The following is a 23434-nucleotide window of genomic DNA, read 5'->3' on the forward strand; positions in this document are numbered from 1 at the left end:
TTGCCACATGTTCCTGAATTTCCGACAGAGTTCTGGGGCGGGTTCTGACCTTGCAGAGGAAGAACGGACCCGAATTTTGGATGCAAGATCCCCTCATCCCAGTCAAAGTGGGCTTTGTTCGTGGTTCCTGGATTTTTAAGAAAAGAATTTCCCACAATATTGGAGTTTGACGAAAATTTGACAACCACATACAAGGACAGGGGACGCGGAGTCAGGAACAGGAACAGGAACGGTACAGACTCTGAAGTAGTAGTGGTGTAAACGGGAACGGAATTGGGGCACGGTTTGTTTAGCATTCAAGACGGAGATTTCGAATTAAAACTCATTAGTGTAGATGAGAAAACGGAGACGTGGCATTTCTTCTCCTGCCCCCTGTGGCGAAGCGGCTCTTACACGTACAGAAATTACCCGCCCAAAAATATCTGCCGGTGTTGAGATGAGGACAGACACGATGTGACAGTGGTGGTCAGTGTTGGCGTCGGAGGATATCTCTGTCAGGACGCCGATGAAGTCCAAGCCCAAAAAGCGCTGCTATTATTGTTGTGTACGGAGTACGGGAGAATGTTCCACAGTTCCACTCGGTGCTTCCATCAGTCACCTGTATCCGTACTCCGTATGCGTCTCAGACCGCGCAAGCGTCCCATCAGCCCAATAGAATGGCATCTTCCGGGTTCCTGGGCCGGTCGGCGCATCAAAAGGGGCGTGGGAAGAAGGGCGCCCAAAGGAACAAGACAAGAGTGAAGAGCCAAAACAATCAGACGAGGAAAGGAGGCGCTGCGGCGTTGTGTTTCGTTTCGTCCGGTCTCCTGACGCCGCAGCGTCACAGTCGCCCAGTTCAACAATAGTAACGGGTTAAAAACTCAACAAAGCGGGAAGAGGAACAGATAACTTCTTTCCAACTGCCAAGGTTCATGCAAGGGCGCCGACCGATGCAAGAAAACGTGATGGAAGACGAGTTAGGAGAGTGTAAAGATCGCCGCAATGGGGATCGGAGAGCCGCGGGCATGTGCCAGGCACGCGGCAGATGGAGGGCGTTCGTACCGGGGCTGCGGTACGCTTGAGGGGGGTGAGTGGGAGACCGTATCCGCAAGGGCAGAAATTCCCATTCGCCGGAGCGAAGGTTCATGGCTTTTTCTGAGGATTCCGGAGTTGATCATATCCGACATTTTGGGTCGATGGCGTTTGCCCTCTATTCCTACTAGGCTACGTTTCGTGGGTAATGTGAGCAACAGAGTAGCTCTCGTCACCGATGGCATCCCACTTGGACGATGCCTCTTATCCCTTTCCGGTGGTAAATGTCCATGTCCGAAGAGGCGGCACTTGATTGCCGCCGGCTACGAGTGAGCGGAGGGCAGCTCAGAGTTCTGAAGCTATGGCTAGGACAACGCGGAATGGGTTTCTCAGAATGGAAAGGACGATGAGGGTCAACGAATACGATTTTTCCAATTTTCGGACCTCTATCCGTAGTGTCGGGCCGTAGCACATAGGGTGAGATACCTCTGCTCAGGGCGTGGCTGGCTGGAGAAGCGTCGGCATCGCGAAGCTAGTGACACACGCTTTTACCAGAGCACCGGGTCTGGCTTCACGCTCCGTTCGTGGGACTGGGACAACGGAGACTACTTCGTGTTAGAGATAGGTTCTTTTCGTGGGATTATAGAGAGTGAGACATTGATGGGGACTCTAGCGAAGCTTATTTCGCCAAATCCACGGCAATTGGTATAGTTGTTTTTCCTGCTCATTCGTCAATGTGCGATGAACCACGGGAAGCATTTCATTCTGCAGCCTCAACTTTTCCAATGAAGAGGGTCTCTCAGAATTCCACTCGCCGCGCCGCTCGATCGCATACGTGCCCGTTCACCGTGAGACATTTGTGCCGCCACGCGGCAGAAGCTGACCGAAGCTGAAGCTGAAGATGGGCTCCAATTGTCTCCCCATTCATTGGGTCCCGTGTACGTGGGAACGGCACCGCCGAAATTGAACATTAGCAGCCTGTGTCTCCGTGTTATAGCCAAGGGCAAGCAGCAGTAGTAAACCGTTTGGTAGCGGCATTGGGCGGGCTGAAGCAGGCATCACGTCAATGAGTACGAACTGGGGCTGGCTGACCCAACAGAGCGGATATCCGTATCCATAGAAGGCGAACGAGGAAGGAATGGAAGGGTCAAACCCCGAGTTCGTTCGTTCCCAACATCGTTACTTGAAGCTACATGGGTAAGTGGATGGTGATGGGATTCGGAAGATGAGGCTCAAACGGTGTAAGGGTCTCGAGAGCACAGATGTGGTCCCCTTGACTATCCGTACACTAATGGCCAAGGGAGAATCCTTGATCGTGGATAGGAAAGTCGGTGTCGTCGTTTTCGTCGTAGGCCTCTCACCGACGGGGATTGCACGGTTCAGAGGCGGCTCAAAGGGGATGGTGAAATTTCCCAGCAGACTGGTTTCGGTCTGATCTTCGTCTCAAGTTATTTCGCCTTCACCGAAAGTAGGGTGGAGCAAGTTTTTTTTTCAAACGGTGAAGCCAGAAGAGAACTAGGAGAACCCCTTTTCTTGAGTCCTGAGTGGCCAGTCTCAACTTTCCCCTTACCGTAGCATGACGCCCGACAACGATATCCCAGCCATCTTTTTTGTCGCTATTGTGCTCCATCTTTTCATTTTGGTGTTTGCTCGTGTGTGCGCGCCCCATAGCCCCTCTGACCCTCAAACGAAGGGGTTCGCGATGATGAGGAGGTGAGGGTCCTTGTTCGGGAATGCTTCCATTCGTCGAGGATCCGCTCCTTCTAGACGTTATTTCTCTTCTTCCTTGGTTTCGAAGAAGATGATCCTCTCTCCACCGCTTCTGTCATTTACTTCTATTCCCCATAGCGTAACCGGGGTCCATGGGTTTGGCAAGATTGGGAAATGTAACGTGGATTCATATGGCAGCCGAAAGCGGTGCCAGGTTTCCGTTCCGTATAGTGGAGAAAGGGAGGGACACTTCAGGCTTGTGAAGATTTTCACATGATTTCTTCGAGACGGGATAATGACATCTTTCGCATCGTGACACAGGAAGTGAAGAAAAATGACCCTCTTTTCTGCGTACGCGCTCATCTGCACGAGCACTTCACCAAGCTAGAGACGTAGGAATACCTGACGTGAACCAGGGTGCTGGATGAGGGGAGGGAGGGTGAAGCAAAGACAAGCGGTCTCGCAAGTCAAGAATCTCGGTTCCACAGAGACGGTGTCATTCATCAACCATCTCAGCCTTGGAGAGCAGGGGGAAAAAGATGATCGGGTTGAAGGAAGCGTTATGACTGGAAAATGCCCGAGGTGAGGTTAACCGCTTAGACAAGGGTTGTTGCAGAAGGGGATGGGGGGGAGAAGATCGCCAACTCATTGTGAGTCACACCCATCGACAGAAGTTCATCAACAACGCTTCTCAACAACATTGACGGACAGTTTTCATGCGACCCATGATAATTACCGGGCAGGCAAGCAAGCACAGTCACTACCTGGGTGATTGGCAGGACCTGACCGCCTTTGTGTGAACGTTTGCCTTGGACCGACAACCACACACAAACACCCTGGTCCGCTTGGCGGGAGCGGAGACAGTCAGCCTGTCAAGGAACTTTCGGTGTCCTCGGCACGGGAAACGGAGAACAAATGTCAAAAACCCCAAGGATGTAGAACCTTCGGTTCGTCAGCGCGACAGCGGAAAGCCAAGACTTTTGGAAAGTTGGGTCACGCCGCTGCATGTGCACTTTTTACAATGGGGAACAGACTGGGAACTTTTTGATTTTCACGAGCCGATGTTCTTTTCCTTCTATTTCGAGTGGGGAGAGAACGCGGATGGAACAAAACGGGGTTCGGGTGTGTGTGTACGAATACATACATCGTATGGGTGATTATGAAGCGAGTGAGAGTGCGAGAAAGCACATCAAGTGGATGCGGTTGTTTATCAAACAGGATGGGGAAACCAAGCAAAAGACAACGTGGCCGTGGGATTCTGCAGACATGTGAGTGTGAGTTCGAGTGTGATGGTGAGGTGAGAGTCGTCGTCATGATGGGAATGTTTGTCTGTTTCTCCAAGACCACCACCGCCGTGGCACCGCTTGCCGCTAGGTATGACTGGCTCGCCGTGAGACCGAACCGAACGCGAAGTCCACTCGGACACTCACTCAGCCAGCCAGCCAGCTCGCCAGCGCCGCCAGCACCGTTTTTTTGTGACCGCAGGCATTCCGAGTTGGGGGATAAGGCTGCATGGGAGAGGATCACCATGCAGCGTAACCATGTGTCATCACAGACACTCTGCTGTTGGATGGGAGTGGGAGGATATGCTGTAACTGGGTACCTTTCAATGAGTGAAAAAAGGCGCCAATCAGAGGAGACGCTGTCCAAAACGGTGGTTGTAACGGAATTCGGCCGGCTTGGAAGGACGGGAGTGGTGTGGTTGACGTGGACGGAACTTCTAGGACATGTACACTCAGTACACAGCTTTCCGCAGTTTCGCATCGCAAGCACGTATCTAGGTCCCAGCCGTAATGCGACTTTCTCTCTCATGCAAGTGACGCTTTCCGTATGGTGGGATGATAGGAGCACGTCACAACCGTCTTTTTATTTTATTTTATCCACCGTCCGCCCGCGACCACCACACCACCCATCAGTATCATGTCAATATCAGGACTGTGGCTGGGAGCGTCCTCCCGCTCCGCGTCCCCATCTGCGCTTGTTTCTGCCTCCGTTTCTCAGGTCCCACGAGGAGTTGCCTGAGTGTGTGGGTGGGTTGTTCGTCAAAATGTCAGCAATCTGCGACGTTGTTGCTGACGGTGGCGCGGTGACACAGCATGGCAAGGCAGCAAGCAAGACAGGAACATGTGTCTGAGCCTCTAGATTGGGAACAAGTGTGTCAGCCTGCAGAACTGACTGAGCTGGTCTTTGTGTAACAGTAAGACAAATGCTGTGTAGGTTGACACGAGGTTGTAATGTCAATAAGCTTCTGACTGTGTGTCCAAACCCGGAACCCAAGAGCTTTCCCCGAAGCCTCCGTGCTTCGCCGCGGAATATGGGTCCGGTCCAGTCCCCTCCCCGGAGTTGGGTGGGCAGACAAAGACGTAGACCAACAACGTCAACATGTTCTCCATCAGGAACCCGAGAAAAGCGCACCCTCGTTTTCGTTCCGAATTTGCTTGCTTACGGATTCTCGGGCAATTGAGGAGAGGGATGGGATGAGTGAGGCCCAACCTTGTCATTACAGAAACGGTCGATCAGTCAAACCAAATACGGACCCCGAAGCCTTTTTGTCTGATGTTTTAGTGGTATGGATATGCTTGAACGGCACGAACGTTGGGGATTTCCGGTGTGAGTGGTCTTGACAGCGTCATTGGTAAAGTGTGTGGTCGCACAAGGAAAGCCACACTATGGAGAAGTGCCACCATGGCTTGAGAAACAATCTTTAGACGGTGGAACGTTATGTCTTCAGTTTTGCCCAGATTGTGACACCTCTTCGTACACCCTGATCGGCATTCAGCTCGTTCGGTTCCGCATTGTGGTGCGGAACAAACAAGTAATCCAAGACTTGAGGCGTAATATTGGTGCGATCTCCTTTGCCGACGCTTGTTTGTAGTGTCCAAAGTTTTCCAAGATATATGCCAGAAGGTCAAAAGGAGAACGCGGACGCCATCACCATGGTCCTGGTGCTACCGCGAGCCCGGCTCTGGGTAGGTAATGTGCCATTGCACCATGGCACCATGGGAAAGATTTTGAGTTGTGTCTGGGCAAGCTGAAGGCCTCTTGGCTAGCCGGCGACAATCGCGATTATCGAGATGCGGATCCGCGACGGCAATTTCCATCAAGCTTTGAACGATCAGTGCCTCTTAAGACAAGCCACCAATTCCCGGCAAGTGGGATGGAACGAGGGGTAATGTGGTCTCGTGGTGTCCTGCTCGATCACTGGCAGTTGTCAATGTCTTTGTCCTCCCCTATCGTGGAAAGAGGGAAAAAAAAAAAAAAAAGACTAACCCTCCATTTGGGTGTGGCTTTCTTTCCGCCATGACTTGGTATTCCTCGAGCTTGTACGCTTCAAGAAGGTGTTTCGTTGGCGCTAACTCTGGGGAAACACGGGAACTGCCATCCCACCCAAAAACTGCTCTCTACGGTCTACCTACTCAGGTCTCAGGAACCAACCGTTTGCTTGAACTCAAGGTTTGGAGCTTGGGGCATCGTAGTGAGGCTTGAAGGCTTGAGGCTTCTTGTGTGGCTTTCCAGGTTTTCGAATGGGACGGGGCACGTTCGTGTTACCATCCGCCCATCCAAGTGCCATGTTACCGCAAGCCTTGGTGTCCCGATCACCGCCGCGATGACAAGCCCCCGCGCCGCGGATCCGTAGATCTGGTAATGGGAGGCTTGCGTTAGGACGGGCGGGCACACGCTTTCCACGGCTCTCCCACGCGCCGTAGGGAGAGTATGAGAAGGGAAGGAGATCGCCGAACTATCGTTGGACGATTTCTTCCCTCGGCTCGGTCTTCTTTACGAGGCGTTCCACGTCTTCCTTCCTTTCGCTTCTTAGTCTCTTGCGGGAAGAAAACCGGGCAAAAAGACCCTACTGCCATGGCTGTGTGTAGTAGGTATTTACGGAATACGCGGTGCTCGCTCGACATTTCGTGTTATCGGGCGGTTGTGCTTTGGCTAAGCCACCACCGCCAACGACTCTCTCTGTTCCATGTTACATTTGAAACTGCGACGGCAAGAATCAAACGGTGTTTACTGTACCCGATGACTCCCATCTCTACGGATATGGCAATAGTATGGGCTCCTTTCGGAAACATTGCGAGCAAGACCAGGGATACGGTCGACAAGGGTCGTGGGACGTTTGATTGATGCCGTCAGCATCGGCATACCGTCAGCTTCCCATCGCTACCAGTATTTTCCTGTCTTGCCTAGAGATACAGCCTGGGTCTGGTACTCTGCCGTGCTGCCGTACTCCGTACCCAGGTAGGCGGATACAGGGTGGGCGACGTGCAGATGTGTGAAAAACGTGGTCGAGCGATGCGCCAAAAAGGCGACTGAGGAGGGAAATCATCGATTCATCATTTGACCCAGGGCGTCTTACGCGACATGGGGGAAGCGAGCGCAGGAGTGTGTTGTATCGAGAAGCATAGCCTGCTGCAGGCTTCCCTCGCTTCTCTTGCCTGTTTCTTCTATTCGTAGAGGTCTAGGCAGGCAGGCAGGCAGGCTGTGTGCGCTGTCTATCAAGCGTAGTTTTGTACGGACATTTCTTCTTTCTCAATATCTCTTGGGCAGTGTTGTCTTGGGATCGTGACCAGCTGACCTCGACTTGCATGTCTAGGCGGAAACTGGGCAACTGGGGTATGAAAGGCGCCAGCAAGGGTTGAAAGTGCTCGAGGGTGATGATGTGCACATTACGGTGCCAAGGTTGCACGTAACGTGAGACCATTGCGGGGGGGAAGATCAGTGATTGATCCCAGTGCTCCCCAAGAGACCAAGGTAAGCAGCCACCAACCAATGAGAATCCGAAACGGTGGGTCATTGAAACGGTTGTGAGCCCGGCCTGTGTGAGAAAAAAAGGGCTGAACTTGTTGATGCGGCAGTAAGATTGGCATCGACATCCAATAGACCGGATTCGTGTCCTAGACAAGGAAAAGGCTGATCGCCAACAGGAAGAACCAAGCGAGAGACAGACACAGAGGAAGGGTCTCGATAAGAATAGCCACGGGAATAAGACTCCCCGGACTTGGGTCTTCAGCTCCATCCCTCGACCGAAGATATTCGGGGGGAGAGAGGAGGCGCAGAGCAATAAGCAAAGTTGGATGAAGCTGAAAGCTGTGGGTGCCAGCTGGCGATGCTGAAACAGAGACATTTGATCACCACCGGTCGACCGGTGAAGATAACAGGCAGAAACAGAAACAGCATATTGACAAAAAGGAACGAAAAAGGGAAATAAGGAATGCTTGGTCTGATTGGGGGCCAGGGGTCTAGGCCAAGCATCGGATCTACATAGGAACGTGGTGACACGGCAGAGACCAAGAAGGAGGCTGAACCTCTGAAGACACCCATATTCATTATTGTCCAATTATCCTGAGACATCCTTCTTTTTGCGCCGTCCATCCCACGGGGACGGGAGATGTGCGCAAATGTTACCGCGCTCCGGCCATGTTCTGGACCCGAGTGATTGGAATTCCTTACCGTTCCTTTTTCGAGCTCAGCAAAGGGGATGGAGAGTCTCACAGTCTCACACAATGATGGACGACAGGACAAACGGCACGTCGAGCTTCGTGTTTGGCGTGTAGGATGTTCAAATCCTTGATACGTATCCATTCCTCCATGCCTCGGTGGGACTCGGTGAGCCAGTGACATGTTGGAATTGTATCTTAAAGAACTGGAAATGACAGCAACGAACCGAACCCCCCCTCCCCCGGGACCTTGTCTCGTGTGATTAAACAAGCCTTCTTCAAGATTTCGCTTCCCCGAGGCGGTCGCGCATTCCTCGCGTTCGTCGTCGGACTTTTTAGGGTTCTTGTTAATTGTTGACTTGCAGTAGTGTAACCTCAGAAGATTGTCCACAATTTTCCAGGGTCCAGGGCTACAGAGGATAACGAGCGTGGGACGGAGTTCTCACGGACGGACACGGCATGAAAGGTAAAGTAAGCATATCACGGCACGCGCATACAGGTTGCTGGTATTACGGAGTTGGTGGTTAATCTCCGAGAGGGATATGGCCTTCCTTCAAGACGGTGTACCGTGTCTTCACTACAGAGTTCGGCACACCTTACAGTTACACATTGTATGCAGAGCTGTCCGTGAGACGTGCGATTGGATGAACGAAAGAGTCGGAGAGTCAGGGAGGAGGTTTAACGGCCGGCTCACGGCTCGTGATGTGATTCGTGACAGAGCCCATGGTTCGCCGGCTTCTCGCTCGGTCACGGAAAGAAGCTTTCCCCAGGGATTGGTAGAGTAGGAAGCAGTGCTTGTAGCAGGAGCGGTAAGGCAGAACTCTTATTGCGGATGGAACGGTAGACTTGGCTTTTTCCCTTTCACATTTTGGGTTTGTAGACCTCGCAGGGATGGCCTCATCGGGAACCATCAAGATGCGGACGCGCGCGGGCGGCGCAAGTAACAGACAGCTCTGGGCCCGGGCAGGTAATTCATTCAGGTTTTTTTTTCCTTGGGAATTGCGAAATAGAGTGCGTGACGGAAGTCCCACTAGGATGGATGACCCCAGATGTGCGGCTCATACAGTTCATACTCAAAAAGTCCTACAGATCATTTGGCTGGCATTTCACGCAAGACACCGAACCGAACTCAAAAGTCCGGAGTCTGGAGTCTGGAGAAGGGGATGGAAATTTTAGGGGTTCTCACATTGCCTGGCACATGACAGACAAGGCTGAAGATGAGATTAAGCATACCGGGGGTGTGATGTGAGTTGGTTGGTCATGACCAAGGTTTTTGTTCCCGTGGTAAACGGAGTAACTGGATAGAGAACGCCGGTCATCGGGGAATGAGAGTGAGAAAAAAAAAGTTTGTACAAAATTGAAGTTGCATTCGGCGTCGTGACCGCCTCTCTTTTCTACCACTCTCATAGGCTCGTTTTCCAGCCCAACCAAATCTCACAACAACATAATCCCCTGACTGGCTGGAGGCGGTGGGCTGACCTGGGAGCCCGGACTGGATATGGAGAAAATTTGGGAAATTACAGAAGCGGTCGAACTTTTTCCACAATCGTTCCATGAAAGCTTCCATGCATGAGCAGCGGCCCCTTGGAGGCTGGGGACTCTGACGAGATCCAATCTCGCTATACACTTCCCATGTTGAGTGTGAACGGAAAGCGGGTCGGCAGAGCAAACGGCAGAAAAAGAGAAGGACCAGGTTTAATTATTACCGTAAAGCAGGCCAATTCGGCTCGTTCGCTTCATTGTTACCGATTTTTTGATGGGAAATTTCCTCTCTCCCTTGCCTTGGTTCAGCCCGCCCGCCCCCCCTTACCCCTGGGCCCTACCGTCTTCGACTTCCTTGAAGTGAAGAGTGTCCATTTTCCCCTTGGCCCATGCCACGCATGCCCTTGTCCTGCTGCAAGATGGTCGATTTCGAATGGAGATGGGAGGAGGGTTTCGTTGTGCCCCGCTGAACCCCTTGAAGCGCTGGTGACTGGCAGCTTTTTCTAATTTGATGATGATTTTTTTGCCAATGGGGGAGGAGGCCACTTATCCACCCCCCTTGCTCTGCCTTGATCGTAGATAATCTGTTACCTGTTACTGCGTGTCAGCTGCTGTCCGCATTCAGCCTTTTGACCATGATTACGGCACTTCATCGTAATACGGAGTATGGATACTGGGGGGGGACTTGGGTTGGGGGTTTATTCTTATTCCAGGCAGACGCTATTACAAGGTGAGGTAAGCTCGGAGAGCTCATCGGGGCGCAGCAGGACGCCTACGTCGGAGTGGTTAGGTGAGATCAGGCAATGCGATGATAATTGCTGCTCAATGCTGCGGATTTCGGAATGAAATGCGACGGTGAATGGGCTGCGGCAGCAATAGGCTGCATCTATTTTGTCTGCATGTTGCTGCCGCAGTAGCAGGAAGCCGAGAAGACACGAAGAAGAAACACCCCCTGAAGAATTTTATTTTAGATGCACCTGAAGCAACGTCGACGGAGCCTCTGGCCCCGCTATCTGCAGCAGCACATGCGCATGCAAGTGAAATGTAATGACTTTTTTTTTATCTTGTGTTCTATTGCTTCTTCTGCTTCTTTAGAGGCATGTACTCTACTGCATACAACCAAGGTAGAGTTGCAGTTGCAGGTTTGTGTGTGGGCTTGCGCTACGTGTACGTTGGACTCTGCAGAACAACGACGCCAATGATGTAGGTGTAATGTGTAATCGTGTTTGCGCGCCCAGGAAAATTAAGATTACTGCGCAGAAAAGGACGAAAAAGGGCCGCGCAGTTGTATCCGTAGTATCCGTAGTAAGAAAGTCGTAATAGTAACGGACGTACGACTGTACGCGGCAGATATTCTACGGGCGTTCGGTGAAACTTTTTCTACAGGCGAACAATTTGGTGTTCTACGGAAGCTGAGCCACGGCCGGCCGCTTCTGGGGCGGCGCCTTGTCCGCGCAATGCTGCTTGTAAGTTGTCAAGTTTGGGTGAAAGGACAAGACTCACAAGAGCCAAAAGAGAGTTTTGTCCACGGCGAACCGGGGAACTCCCCCCCAACGTGGGAACAAAGAGTCGCTTGGTGAAAGGGGACTCGGGAGTTGAGACGAGACATCATTGCTCACTTGCAGAAGTGGACAGTTTAAACAGGCCACCCAGGTTTGAGGTTTTCTGTAGACACCGTGACATGATGCGATGCATCAGGGAGGAGAGGTCTAAGAGGGAGGGACTTGAGAGTACTGTATTCGTACTCCTTCTCGCTGTCGTCAACGCAAAATTACGCACGTCGCAACTTTATATTGGCTCTGTAACTGGTTGATTGGGTGTCGTCTGAAGATGGACGGCACGAGATGGGAGCTTTGGCAATTTTGGTAGTCCAAGTGTATGTGTATGTGTGTGTGGTGTTGCGTGGTGGTCACCGGTTGACTGGTTTGGTGTCAATTAGGTGGTGTTTGAGCGGTGAGCTTTGCAATTTCCCTGACGGTTTGAGATTGAACCGTAACAGGAAGAGGAGGACAAGGGTTGGGTTGGAAGAGACGGAGCTGCCGAACGCTGTCTCCTTTTTCTCTGAAGGGCTCCCCTTTTTTCTTGGTGCCAGGAATGGATACGGATACCTTCATCTGGGTGAGGTGAGTTCGCCAGAGAGTGAGTGAGGGAATGAGAGTGAGAGTGAGAGCACAGGTGTCCTGTTGGCTGGTGGGCAAATCCCTCCGTCTCCGTCTCCGCTCCGTTCTGTGCCTGCCTGACGGTTAGTCTACTCAACGGAGTACAGTAGTGTATGGGGAAAACTGAGAGTGGATGGAGACGGTGAGAAAGGCCGGTACGACAGGGGCAGGAACACGTTCAGGGCAGGGCAGCCCCCTGTACGCGTGCTTGTTTCATTTCCTCGCGTTGCGGCGGTCAAGCCCCACGGTGACTCTGGCGATGCGTCACCGCCAAAAAGAGGGAGACCTTTTTCCAGGGCAGCGGGCAGTCATGGGAGTCGCCCGTCACCTCAGCAAGATGAGACGAGACGGCGACCCACCGTTGGGGGTGATTGACGAGATTGACATTTCTGGAGAAACGGTTGCTTCGGCTAGACGCTGATCTCCACTTGACGGTGTGTGGGTCGGTACGTACAGTCTGCAGAGCTGCATTCCACCGTTACGGCTCTGGAATACCGTATGCAAGTACCGTGCCGTGGTGTACCTGATGGCGTAAGGTAGCGTAAACGGAATGCCGCGTCCCCATCCACACAGCAGAACACCAAGACCAGACGGAGTGGACGCCCAGGGCAAAGCTTTAATTTTGGCACTGGCAGTGTCAGGTACAAGGGGTCAAAGTACTGACGTACCTGCTCTCTCTCTCTCTCCCGTCCCAGGCAAAATTCCTTTCTTCACCTTCACTTTACTGCCACCCCATCGCCGCCCATCCCACACCCTGCCGACTTACCCCTGGATAGCTCGCAACACACGCAAACTCGCCCTTCACCCTCATCTCGCACTCCCACAATAGTCACCACACACCCTACTTTTACCCTCTCTTACGGTGGTTTACCTACGCAGTACGGTAAGTAGGCACTCCCTCACACACCCTTTACACCCTTCTCCCCTGACACCACACACCCCCCTCCCAAGCAAGAAGACACCAGTGCCCGATCCAAGGTCAAGCTGGGCTAATACCCTTGCAAGGTTTCTGGCTGTTCCAAAATTGCAGAGTCTCGGACAGCGAGCTCTGCAAACAGGCACCGCCAGCCAAAATCTCCTTCCCATGGCCGCATTCGTAGATACATAAGGCACCCGACTCCCCCCCTAGTATCGATGGACTACTATTCCCGACCAGATCACAATCATCATCGACAAGACCAGATTCAGACGAAACTCTTCTAACTTACGACCGTTTGGTTACATACTACTCTCACATCTTCCATCCACCACTACACACCAAAGAGTCTTTGTCCTCATTCCTCAACGGCTCAACAACCTGCATACCACAACATACAAAACTCCCCAAGGCTACATCTACGCAGCCTTACCTCAACCCAAAGCAACAACTTCACAACAGCTCATATGGCTTGCTCCGCAAACAACGACTTCATCACCATGCCTGCTCAGCGCCCCTCGCAACTTCCTCCCTGCCCCGGCCCGCCGCCTCAACGCCCTCTTCCTCCTCTGCCCACCCGCGGTTAAAGAGTGGCTGGCGGTTGGCCTCGCGCAATACACCAACTCGAGAGCTTTCTAGAGCCATGAGTTGAGAAACAAACCACCACTACCACATCGAATGGAGCTGCCCTTCGGTTTCCCTTCTCAGTCGAAAACCAACAACATGGACGAACGGGGGCCAACAAACCCATTGAACCAGTTCTCGGGAAAATACCAACTGCGAACGAAAACCGATCCACACCCTTCAGCAACAACACCGCATCCATTCAGTCGGCCTGTATTTGGCAGCCCGCAGGATTTACCACGCATTCCAATATGCACGCCATACACGCCTCCATGTGTTGGCCATGCATGCGTCTCACCCACACCACCCACACCATTTGACCGAGGGGCAGAGGTCTCTCCAAAAGCCTCACCTCTGCGACCACCGGGCCAATGCAACTGCCCCTCAATCTCTCCAGACCGGGCAAACGCACCTGCGTCACGATAGACCGCGGGGTCATCAGTTGCTCCGAGGCGGTCTCGAGAATGGGCCTTTTTATTCTTCCTCCCTCACCTTCTTCTCCTTCTCTTCGTGCCGGCCCGCGTTCCCAAGAGCTGGGCTCTGCACGCAACTTACCAGCAACCACGCAACAACCCACTCTACTTCGTCATCGACTGCCACACCCCCTACGCAGTATTCACCGACATACCACCTTGTAACAATACCAACCTACCCCTCGTTCTCTATACACCTCTTTCACCGAAAGTGGGTTATTCAACCAAGCCAACGGAAACCACCATCTTTAATCCATGACCTACAACGGAACGAGCAAAGCATCATTACGGGACCAGGAACAAACCTCAACGTCATCATTCAATCACGCATTTTCCACAACCTCATCAACACAAACATGTATCATTAGAAAGGAGCATTTGTCAGGGAGACGCATTACAAGTCTACTCTTTTTTTGTTTTTTTCTTTTCCCACTTTGTCGTCGCCGATACCCCCCTTCCCTTTCTCAGAGAGATAGATGGACGGATTCGACGTCAAGTACGAGCGTTTCTTAGGAACCCGATTTAGTCAACTGGGATACATCAAAAGTTGGAGAGAAGGAGTTCACATTTCCTCATTCGCACTGGAGCACAGGGGGTCAATCTCAGCATTGGACCACCCAATTCTAGATGAGAGTTATAATACCACACATAATTCATCAAAACAAACTTGATCCTCACTTTGCTGCATAAATGTGATTCAACTTTGAAGGCCAGCCAAGTCCTCGACCTCAAAGCCGACTTTCCTCATTGAACCGCGCTTTAACCGCACAGCTCTCGCTAATGCCGCGCAAACCATGGCAGAAACAGAGGATCTTACTATGAACCCCCGTTCATCAACCTCTCCCGCCTATTGTGAGACTGAGACGGCATGGGCACATGGCACGATGGGCGGGAAACACATCCCACTCAACGCACGACATCCCGTCCCATTCTCCCCCCATCCCCCCACCCGTCCGCCGTCACCATGGCCGCGACAGCAGTGCGCGGGGTCGTTGGGAAAAGGTGAGCCGATCTCTACGTTGACCGAGAGAGCATCGCCCCCCCCCCCCAGTCTATCCGTCCCTCCCGACGACCACCCTGTATTGGGGGTGTATTGGGGGCTGGGGGAAAGTTGGATGAGGTTACGGAGTAACGGACTGATTTGCTTTGCGTTTGGCGGTGGAACGAGAAAGAATACTACTCTGCGGCGGCCACCTTTTTGCAGACCGAGCCCATGCTGCCATGGTAAGGTAATTTAAACCTCAGCCTACTTTGTTTCTCCTGCTGCATGGCTGTGATACCTACATACAACAACTGCGGAAACCAACCTTGCCGCAAACGACCCCCTCCTCTTCTCCCCTCTCCATCCCCCCCCCCATGTGCCATGCATAACCGACCCGACCCGATCAGCAGACCAAAATACTCAAATACCATGCGCAGTCCTGCAGAAGACCGCAAGGCGAAAGGTAACACCAGGCAGGCTAGCAGCCACCGGAGGGCAGTTGCGACTTTGCAGCGCGCCAACAACACATATTGAGGTCAACTAGAGAAAGTATAGCTGAATACGGGGTGCCAGCGGCCATCTTTTGCGACCCAATGTTTGGGCCCTTTCTTCAGTATGTCGAGGGAAAAAAACCTCCACGCCCCTCCCAAAGAGATGGTGGGAGAATGGATTGAAAAAACCGCTCAGTTGTTGCAGAATATATTGACACGTCGACTTTTTGTGAGGAAACCGGGGTGGTGTTGTTGTTGTGTTGTTGGTTTCCACACCACCACCACCACCACGAAAACTATCAACACCATGATTATCAGGGCAGAGCAGACAGCTTTCTCTGCCTTCTTTGACGATCTTTACCTCGACATCCAACGGATAGCATGTTGTTCGTGCTGATGTTGATAAGCCCCGTCGTCACATCCGTCCCAATTGTCTTTGCAGAGCGGGTGTCTTTCTAGGTGATACACACCGAACGACGGGGGTTTGGATGTATTAGTGCTTGACCGAAAGGGAAGGGGGGCGGCGAACAACGACGGCGGCGGCGGCGGCGGGCGAAACGCGCCGAGATCATCTGAGATCTTTCCGCGTTGCGGTAGAGATTGCCCTGCCCTACGGATACACTCTATCTCCGTGGTGTACTGCTGCTTGCCCTGACTGACGTGATGTGTTATGTTACCGCAGAGTGGCAGAGTGGCAGATGGAGGACAAGGGGGGGATGTTAGCCGGGGTTTGGAAGGGAAAAGATGTGCGGCTAGGGCGCGTGTTTTTTTGGCAGAAACATCACATCAATAATGAAAAGTTTGGTCACATTCCTGCTCTCTCTCTATCTATCGTCAAGGAGAACATACTGCTACACTACCTTACCACCGGGGGGCCTTGCCTGCCCGGAACGAGACGGACAGGCTGAGAAGCTCAGCTGATAATGTTGCACATAGGCCCTGCTTATCAATTTGGAAAATGGGACGCAGTATTATGATTTTTGGTGGTTTTCGCCCCCAGGTTTTACTGCGTATCTAGGCCCCCATTTCCCATCACCATCCCACCCGAACCACCTTACCCCGTCCGCGGTTGCCAAACTGCTCATCTCGCCTAAGTCGAGATGCAGGACAAATACATGCCTTAGGGGCGGGCGATGCAGCGCGGCGGCGAAGGGGAGGGGAGGGGATGCACGAGAAAAGGGTTTGGGCGGTAGACCTCGGGACGTGCCATTGCATTTTTTTTTTTTTGTTTTTGCAAGGGAGAAGTGGAGGGGTGAGGTTACCCGCGATGCGCGGCTGTTTTGATTTATTGAAACCTTCCAAAGGGGATTTGCGTATGAGGCCATTATGAGCTGGACATTGAGGTTCTGGTTTGCGAGGTTTTGGTTGTGCGGTTCGAACGGTGGTGGTAATTGCCTTTTCATGCGTGCCTCATATTGGTTGGACGTGCGTTTTTTCCGGTGGGCTTGCATTTTCCCCGGGTTTACGCCCATTACCTCAGCTGAAGTACGAAAGTACGGAGTAAACCCAGCTCGAAACCGTCATATTGGACCCGACAGACCAGAGAGAGAGAGGCCTCACTTGGGGGCGGGGCCGAGATTTGTTGTTCGAGGTCCGAACTCCGTATCTGTACCGCAGCATGGTGGTTTGAGCCTATTTGCGTGCAATTCTTGTCGGTGAATACTATCCGCCGTACCGTTTTCTGATGGCGGAGTGGATTCTGATGCCGCGGCCTGCGAGAGAGAGTTTATGGAACATCCGCCCCTTTTTGCCTCTCGACGAACTCCCCTTGGACGGTACGGTTTAGCATAATGTACAGTTGGAATTGGAAATGAGGAAATGAGGCTCAGCCTCAGCCCGTCCGTCCACGGACGGGAAGGGCAAAGGACAGAAAAAAAGGGGGTGGATGTACGGGATGTGGAATGTTGGACCCCTAATTCCCAAGCTGAGGGCAAAAAGAGCCCAGGGGGTGGAGACTCTACTATAGTATCAGTTCGTACTCTGTCAAGTCTGCGAAGAAAGTCAAGGGGCAAAAATGAAAATAAAAGAAACACAGACGTCGTTGACGGTTTTGACGGGCTCGACGGTCCAAGGCGCCGTCGTTCTAGGGCCTCCCTTATCTAATTACGTCGCACCGGTGACGGGAGGCTAAAGGGAAGGCTAGCACGATGGTGTAATTAGATATTCTGCCCTTCCCGTCTTTTTTCGAGGGCAACAACGGAAAGAGGGAGAAGTTGCAAAGAAGTTTGGTTCCCCCCGAAGACAAGCTTGGCTAGTATCCGGGTGTTTGACACCAGTGGATGAGTATACGATGGACGGCATTCATGCTAGCGGAGATGGCGCCGGGGAGTCGGGATTGTGGGAAAGGACTGGTACCATGTCTCCGACACAGCGGCGGCGGCGCGAGAGACGGCGCCAGGGAAAACGGAGCCGCCGTGGGCGGTGTTCCGTGGACGTGGAACGACCGATGTGGGCTTCTCTTTGGGTTCGAACCTCGTGTTGATGGATAGAAAGGCGTGTCGCGATGAGTGATGGGGGATTATTTCTCCCCTATTGTTATTATCCCCCCTTTATTGCCGTATGTTACGATTTCGTATATTCCTCCGCGATCTAAAGAAGAATCTAAATTAATCCAGGTACGACGACGATTCGTCACCGATGGGCGGGGACGGGTGGTTTAAGCTATAGAAGCATTGAATGGGTAAGGGTAAGGATTGTCCTCGTAGCTAAGAGTCTGATGTCTTTCCTTGTGTGTCTATATCGAGCCCTGATGAAGGTCCGAGGATTACGTTGACAGGGAATCGGGGTGCGGCACGTCACGTCAGATAAAAAAGGACGGGACGGAGGAGACCCTCTCTCCAAGCCCTTTCATCAAAGTGACACCTGCGCATCTTTTACCCCGTGAAATACGGTATCACAATGTTCTTAGCTGTCGTGGGTTTATTATGGAATTTTCTGTGACGAAGATCTATGAACCCTGGAGCTCCGCTGCTGATCACTTGTCTTTCCCATTTCCAAATCCCCCTCCCCCCACTTGACGAACTGGAGGAATGTTTGAATCTGTATGAAACAAGAGAGGGAGGCTTTGGTCTATCGTTCTTCAAGCGCCGTTCGCTGTTCACACCTGTCAAGCTTGTCAATCTGTTTCCCGTTTCGAAAAATGGACGGTTCAAGTCGGACGTTTTCTGGGGCGTCTGGAATTCAGACGGTTTAGATTAATTACTTTGGAACTAAGGTAGCACGCCGTGGTCGTGGTGCCTGCAGTAGGTTACGGTTACAACTTACGGTTTACGGGTTCGGTGTCGCGTACCTGCCTTAGTGGTGGCGGAACTCCCTGCAGTTGTCGTCGGCTTTGGTCATCTCGGAAGATGGTCACGAGATTGGATCAAGAAGGTCGAACGTTTGGATGTCGCAATGTATCATGTATCTAATCCCCTCCCTTCCTTGGCTCTTCCTGTTGGTCCCTTTGATCCCTTTCGGAGGGGCACGTGGAGGGTAGACTTGGGAATGGCTCAGGGGACTTGCATTGGTGATCCGGACCCGCCGGGGATGCAGGCGCAGAAGCTTAGAGAAGGTGCTTATCGCCAAGACGTCACCGCTTCTTATTTTTGCCTCTGTATCACTGGTGGACGTTTGACGGCGGGAAAAAAATACTTGGTGATTTTTGCGGCGGCGTGTTTTGGAGTTTCTCGAACGGTGAACCGGATCGTCAGGGGGGGGAACGGTGGGTTCGTCGATTCTGTCCCAATCGGGAAATGGAGCCCCGTTTGGGGGAGGAGTGGGGCGAAGCGTGGCAAAACGTGGGAGATCTGAATCCACTTTTATTCAGCTGCCTCAGTCCCTCCACTTGTGATTATGTAAGGCATCTGTACCCAGCACCTTGTTACTTCTCGGTACGTATGCTCCGACCACGTGATCCCGCGCCGAGGTCGCAACAAACCGTTCAGGCCAAGCTCAGACGGATATTCGCGCCGCTGAAGCGATGAAAGGAATGCAGGGGTCCCTACTTTTCCCCAGAACGACACATCAGTGACATTGCATTGCACATCATCAGAAACGGTTGTCTCTTACAGCTCATTGCTGCCTTGCGGGATCTTCAGGGTATCCTTCATACCACAACAGTGCGTTGAAACGGGCTTGACTCATCGGCCACCCGACTTTTCGTCATCCTTTGGGACCACGTCCCTGGCGCTAGAGAACTCGGACAATCAGGGTCTCTAGAGTCTACAGCGGGGACAGAGCGAGCGAAGGCAGACGACGTGAAGCGGATACTTGGATACACACACCGGTTCCCGCAGTACGTGAGGTGTACTCGTCACCCGGCCTTCACACCACAACGTACGACACAACACCAACACCGCCGACCATGGACGACGTCCTCGAGCTCCACGTCTGGGGCGCTGCATTTGGCCTCCCCTCCATCGACGCTGAGTGTCTGGCCGCCATCGCCTACCTGCACACCGCCCTCCCAAGCTCACAATGGCGTCTGGTCCCGAGCAATGACCCTGCCGTCCATTCATCAAGTAAGTAGACCGGTTCACTTATTCACACTTACATCGGCCGGCGTCTTTACATTGCCCACCCCCTTCCCACCGTTCGAGCTTTCCGCCGTTGAAACAAATTTCCCACGCGGCCTCGTCCCATCATGACGACTCATAACAAAGAAAGCCTCACAAAGGCTCACCCAAACGCACAAAGAAACTCGCCCAAAATACATGCACACAATGGACCCTCCCCCTTTTACCCTCAGCCTCGCTAACGTCTGCTAGACCGCCTACCGGCCCTTAAGGCCAACGGCGTCTGGGTAACGGGCTACGCCTCCATCGCGGCCCACCTCGCCTCCCTCGCGCCGCACTCCCCCTCCTGGGACCTCGACCTCGACTCGCGCCTCACCCCGTCCCAGCGCGCAGACGCCCTCGCCTACGCCGCCTACGTCGAGTCTGCCCTTGCGCCCTTGCTAGATGCCGCCCTCTACGGCACCCACGAGAACTGGGTTGCCGTCACCCGCCCCGCCTTGAGCCACCTCCTCGGGTTCCCCCTGAGCTGGACCGTTCCCGTCATGATCCGGAACCAGGCCACGGCCCGGTGCGCCCACCTCGGCCTCGACTCCCTCGGCGCCGAGGACGACGACGAGGAGAACGGAGATGACGCCGCCGTGCCCAAGAACCGCGCTCTGGACCGCGCGATGAAGCACCTCCCCGTCTCCAACAAGAAGACGGTGCTCGAGGAGATGAAGGCCGGCACGGCGCGCGGCATCAGGCTCCACGCCATCACCGTCGACGCCCTCTTCCCCCTCGAAGCCCTCCGCGCGCGGGGCGAGGACTCAACAGGCGAGAAGAAGCGCTTCTTCGGCGGCGAGGTCCCCACGTCCCTCGACTGCCTCCTCGTAGGCTACCTCGCCCTCATCCAGCAGGTCGACCTCCCGCAGTCCTGGCTACCGACCATCCTCGCTAAGAAATTCCCCCACCTCGCCGCCATGGCCGCGGACCTCCGCGACGAGTGCCTCACGAACCCGGGCAACGCCCTCCCCTGGACGGCGGCACCTTCGTCGTCGCTCCGTACCGCGGTGCGCTTCCTCGACAACGTAGTGCAGGCGACGCCGAACCTCGGCGAGGCGTACCTCCACGAGTGGCGGCGGCGGGCCGAGATCAAGGCCAAGGGGGCCTCGGCGGACCGGAGGACGCTTGCGCTCGCGGGCGGGGTGTTGGTCGCTGGCTCGGCGATCGCGTACGGCGTGTGGACGTATAAGAGTCTGCCGCCGTGGGGCCTGCGGACGCAGACGTGGATGGCGGAGAAGAAGGGGCTCGGTAGGTTTGGCGATTTGGGCCAGATGCTCAACTTTTCGCTGGGACTTGCGGACCCGGTGCCGCAGGCGAGCCCGGCTGCTGGATGGGGTTCGGAGCATAGGTATGTCGAGTCTGAACTGGCTGTTGATTAAGGCTGGAGAGACACTTTGAGTATAGGATAATGCGGTGAGTATCAAGATAGGTTTGGTAAAAAGGAGGCATAGCTGGCCGCAGCATGGCTTATCAGTCACAAAACGAAAAGGTGTGCATATAGATCATTCGCAACTCCGGAGTCAGGAGTAGCATGTACGAAAAGGCCACGTGGTTCGCGGCTGCCCAAAGATGTACAATACTGTCTCGATTATGTTGGTTTACACATAAAACCGTTCATCATACACCATGCTATTTTTTCCAATGCTTCCTGTGCCACTTATGCCGACCTCGAATGCCCTTATACTTGAACACGGGCGCTTTTAGTTCTACACACGATGAAAACGACCCTCATCATCTAGTCTCATCTTTCTGAGGCTCCTTAAATCTGCCGAATCTCCTTTCCGACCATCTCGGGCCTCTCAACCTCCCACTCGTCACGCAGCACCGCAAACGTGAGATCGCTGACGAGCAAGCTCTGCCCCAAGCTCCAGACCAACGTGATGGCGTAGAAGAAGTTTGCGTTTCCGCTACCGGCGTAGATCCACAGGTGGTAGAAAGCCGGGCCGAGGAACGAAGCGTACATGATTGTCGCGGCGCCGACAAAGGTATACCGCATGAGCGGGAAGACGTGCCGGAAGAGGGACAACATGGCCAGAAACAAACTCGTGTCCGCAATGGACGGGTACGGCTTGAAGATGGCAAAGATGCCGAGGAGCAGCGTCAGCACGACGAGCGGCTGCGTGCGGATGCGGATCGTCAGGGGCCCGACGTAGCTCGAGAGGTGGAGCCAGAAGACGGCGAGGAAGAAGGGTCGGAAGGAGTCGAACATTTCGACGAAGAAGTACCACCACAGCCCGACGTTGGGGGTCAGGTCGTTGAGGGTGAGCTGGGCGCCGTAGGTGCTGGAGAGGAACTCCCAGGAGCCGCCGGTGAGGAGGAAGGACATGAGGAAGAGGGCGGCGAGGACGGCGGCGGCGACGGAGACGTTTGCGAGGGCGAAGCGCCGGGTCGAGGCGGTGCCTCGTCGGATCGGGTCCTGGCGGTCGTAGGCGAGGAGGATGAGGGGCGGGAGGAGGAGGGCGGGGTACATTGAGAAGTAGGTGGCGAAGGAGAGGGAGACCATTGCGCTGAGGGGGTAGCCGGCGATGGCCTTTGCGATGGCGTGGAGGATCGCGCATGTTGAGAAGACGGAGGTGGAGCGGCCGATGCAGGTTGCTATTGTGAAGGGGTTGAAGAGGTAGCTGTGGTGAGGTTGTCAGACCAAATGTGCGTTGATGATGCGAGCAAGGGGTAAGAGTTGGAGCTTACAGCGATGCGACGACGAGGCCGCTCCACCTCTTGCCGCGGCGGGGAGAGGAGAAGAGGCGAGATGAGCCTGCTTCGCCAGAGTCTGCGATGTTGGAGAGGGCATCCGCGCTCAGGATGTCGACGAGGATGTAGAGAAGGTATGTGAAGATCGGGAACGACTTCAGGTCCGGGAGGAGGGAGAAGAGGGGGAGGAAGAGGGGCGCCTGGTGGTATACGCCGCCGTCGTAAGGGGAGACATTGTGGTTATAGAGGAAAAGTCCTTCTTGTACTGTATTACCATAAATCGTCAGCCAAGATTCCTTGCTTCGATTGGGATCCGGGAGAGGGGAAGCTTACATCGCTTGAAGCTCGTGACGGGGGTTGAGATCTCGACGCGGCCGGTAAGCAGGTCAGGCAGGCCGGGGAACGCGACGAAGAGCAGCAGACGCAGCGCTGCTGCGGCGGCGTAGACGCCCGTCTTGCTGCCTCCCTTTGTACTTGTTCCGACGGTCATCCTTCAGTCCATGGTCCGGGGCGGGATGTGTCGAGATGCGGGCTCACGGGAGCTTCAGAGGTTCGCAGTCTTATTGGAGTTCGGGGCGGGAGTCGGGATGAATAAGGTGTGGTAGGGACGGGGGTCGAGGTGGATGACACCTGGTGCTTCGGCCGGGGCGCAGGTCCGCTGGGTGCGGGAAGCTTGTCCAGCGAATGGCAATCCACCGTCCAGCGCAGTCGCACTTGGTTTAGTGGGTTGAACCCCTGGAGCTGGGGCCATTGTGCTGATTAGATAAAGGACGCCAATCAGCGATAAGGATGACCGAGACTAGTCCTATCCCGGCTGGCGAGGGAGCGGTCAACCGCTGGCAGAAAATTTCAATGGAAAAAAAGTTCAGAGAGAAACTCGAGAGCGGTGCCCCGCCACAGCGAGAAGTACTGGAGA

General features: G+C 53.8%; 6 protein-coding genes across 6 annotated transcripts; 3 read left to right on the plus strand and 3 right to left on the minus strand.

The window, feature by feature from the left end:
• Positions 1-3554: 3554 nt before the first annotated feature.
• Positions 3555-3878, plus strand: CPAR01_01467 (uncharacterized protein; the record flags this gene model as incomplete). Its single annotated transcript, XM_060485756.1, has 1 exon — positions 3555-3878. A coding segment is annotated over one exon (324 nt), but the record flags the coding sequence as incomplete, so codon positions are not given.
• A 3305-nt stretch (positions 3879-7183) lies between these two features.
• On the minus strand, positions 7184-7849 carry CPAR01_01468 (uncharacterized protein; the record flags this gene model as incomplete). The annotated part of the gene is made up of 1 exon (XM_060485757.1): positions 7184-7849. One exon carries the CDS (start codon positions 7847-7849, stop codon positions 7184-7186), a length of 666 nt encoding a protein of 221 aa, XP_060356614.1.
• A 3566-nt stretch (positions 7850-11415) lies between these two features.
• On the minus strand, positions 11416-11547 carry CPAR01_01469 (uncharacterized protein; the record flags this gene model as incomplete). The annotated part of the gene is made up of 1 exon (XM_060485758.1): positions 11416-11547. A coding segment is annotated over one exon (132 nt), but the record flags the coding sequence as incomplete, so codon positions are not given.
• Positions 11548-16005: 4458 nt separating this feature from the next.
• CPAR01_01470 (uncharacterized protein) lies at positions 16006-16197 on the plus strand (the record flags this gene model as incomplete). The annotated part of the gene is made up of 1 exon (XM_060485759.1): positions 16006-16197. One exon carries the CDS (start codon positions 16006-16008, stop codon positions 16195-16197), a length of 192 nt encoding a protein of 63 aa, XP_060356616.1.
• A 3437-nt stretch (positions 16198-19634) lies between these two features.
• On the plus strand, positions 19635-21206 carry CPAR01_01471 (uncharacterized protein; the record flags this gene model as incomplete). Its single annotated transcript, XM_060485760.1, has 2 exons — positions 19635-19791; positions 20038-21206. The coding sequence occupies 2 exons, from the start codon at positions 19635-19637 to the stop codon at positions 21204-21206; spliced, it is 1326 nt and encodes a 441-aa protein (XP_060356617.1).
• A 380-nt stretch (positions 21207-21586) lies between these two features.
• CPAR01_01472 (GPI transamidase subunit PIG-U) lies at positions 21587-23008 on the minus strand (the record flags this gene model as incomplete). The annotated part of the gene is made up of 3 exons (XM_060485761.1): positions 21587-22448; positions 22516-22783; positions 22852-23008. 3 exons carry the CDS (start codon positions 23006-23008, stop codon positions 21587-21589), a joined length of 1287 nt encoding a protein of 428 aa, XP_060356618.1.
• Positions 23009-23434: the final 426 nt, after the last annotated feature.

The sequence above is a fragment of the Colletotrichum paranaense genome (genome assembly GCF_030867605.1).
Source record: "Colletotrichum paranaense strain IMI 384185 chromosome Unknown Scaffold_1.1, whole genome shotgun sequence".
Classification (NCBI taxonomy): Eukaryota; Fungi; Ascomycota; class Sordariomycetes; order Glomerellales; family Glomerellaceae; genus Colletotrichum; species Colletotrichum paranaense.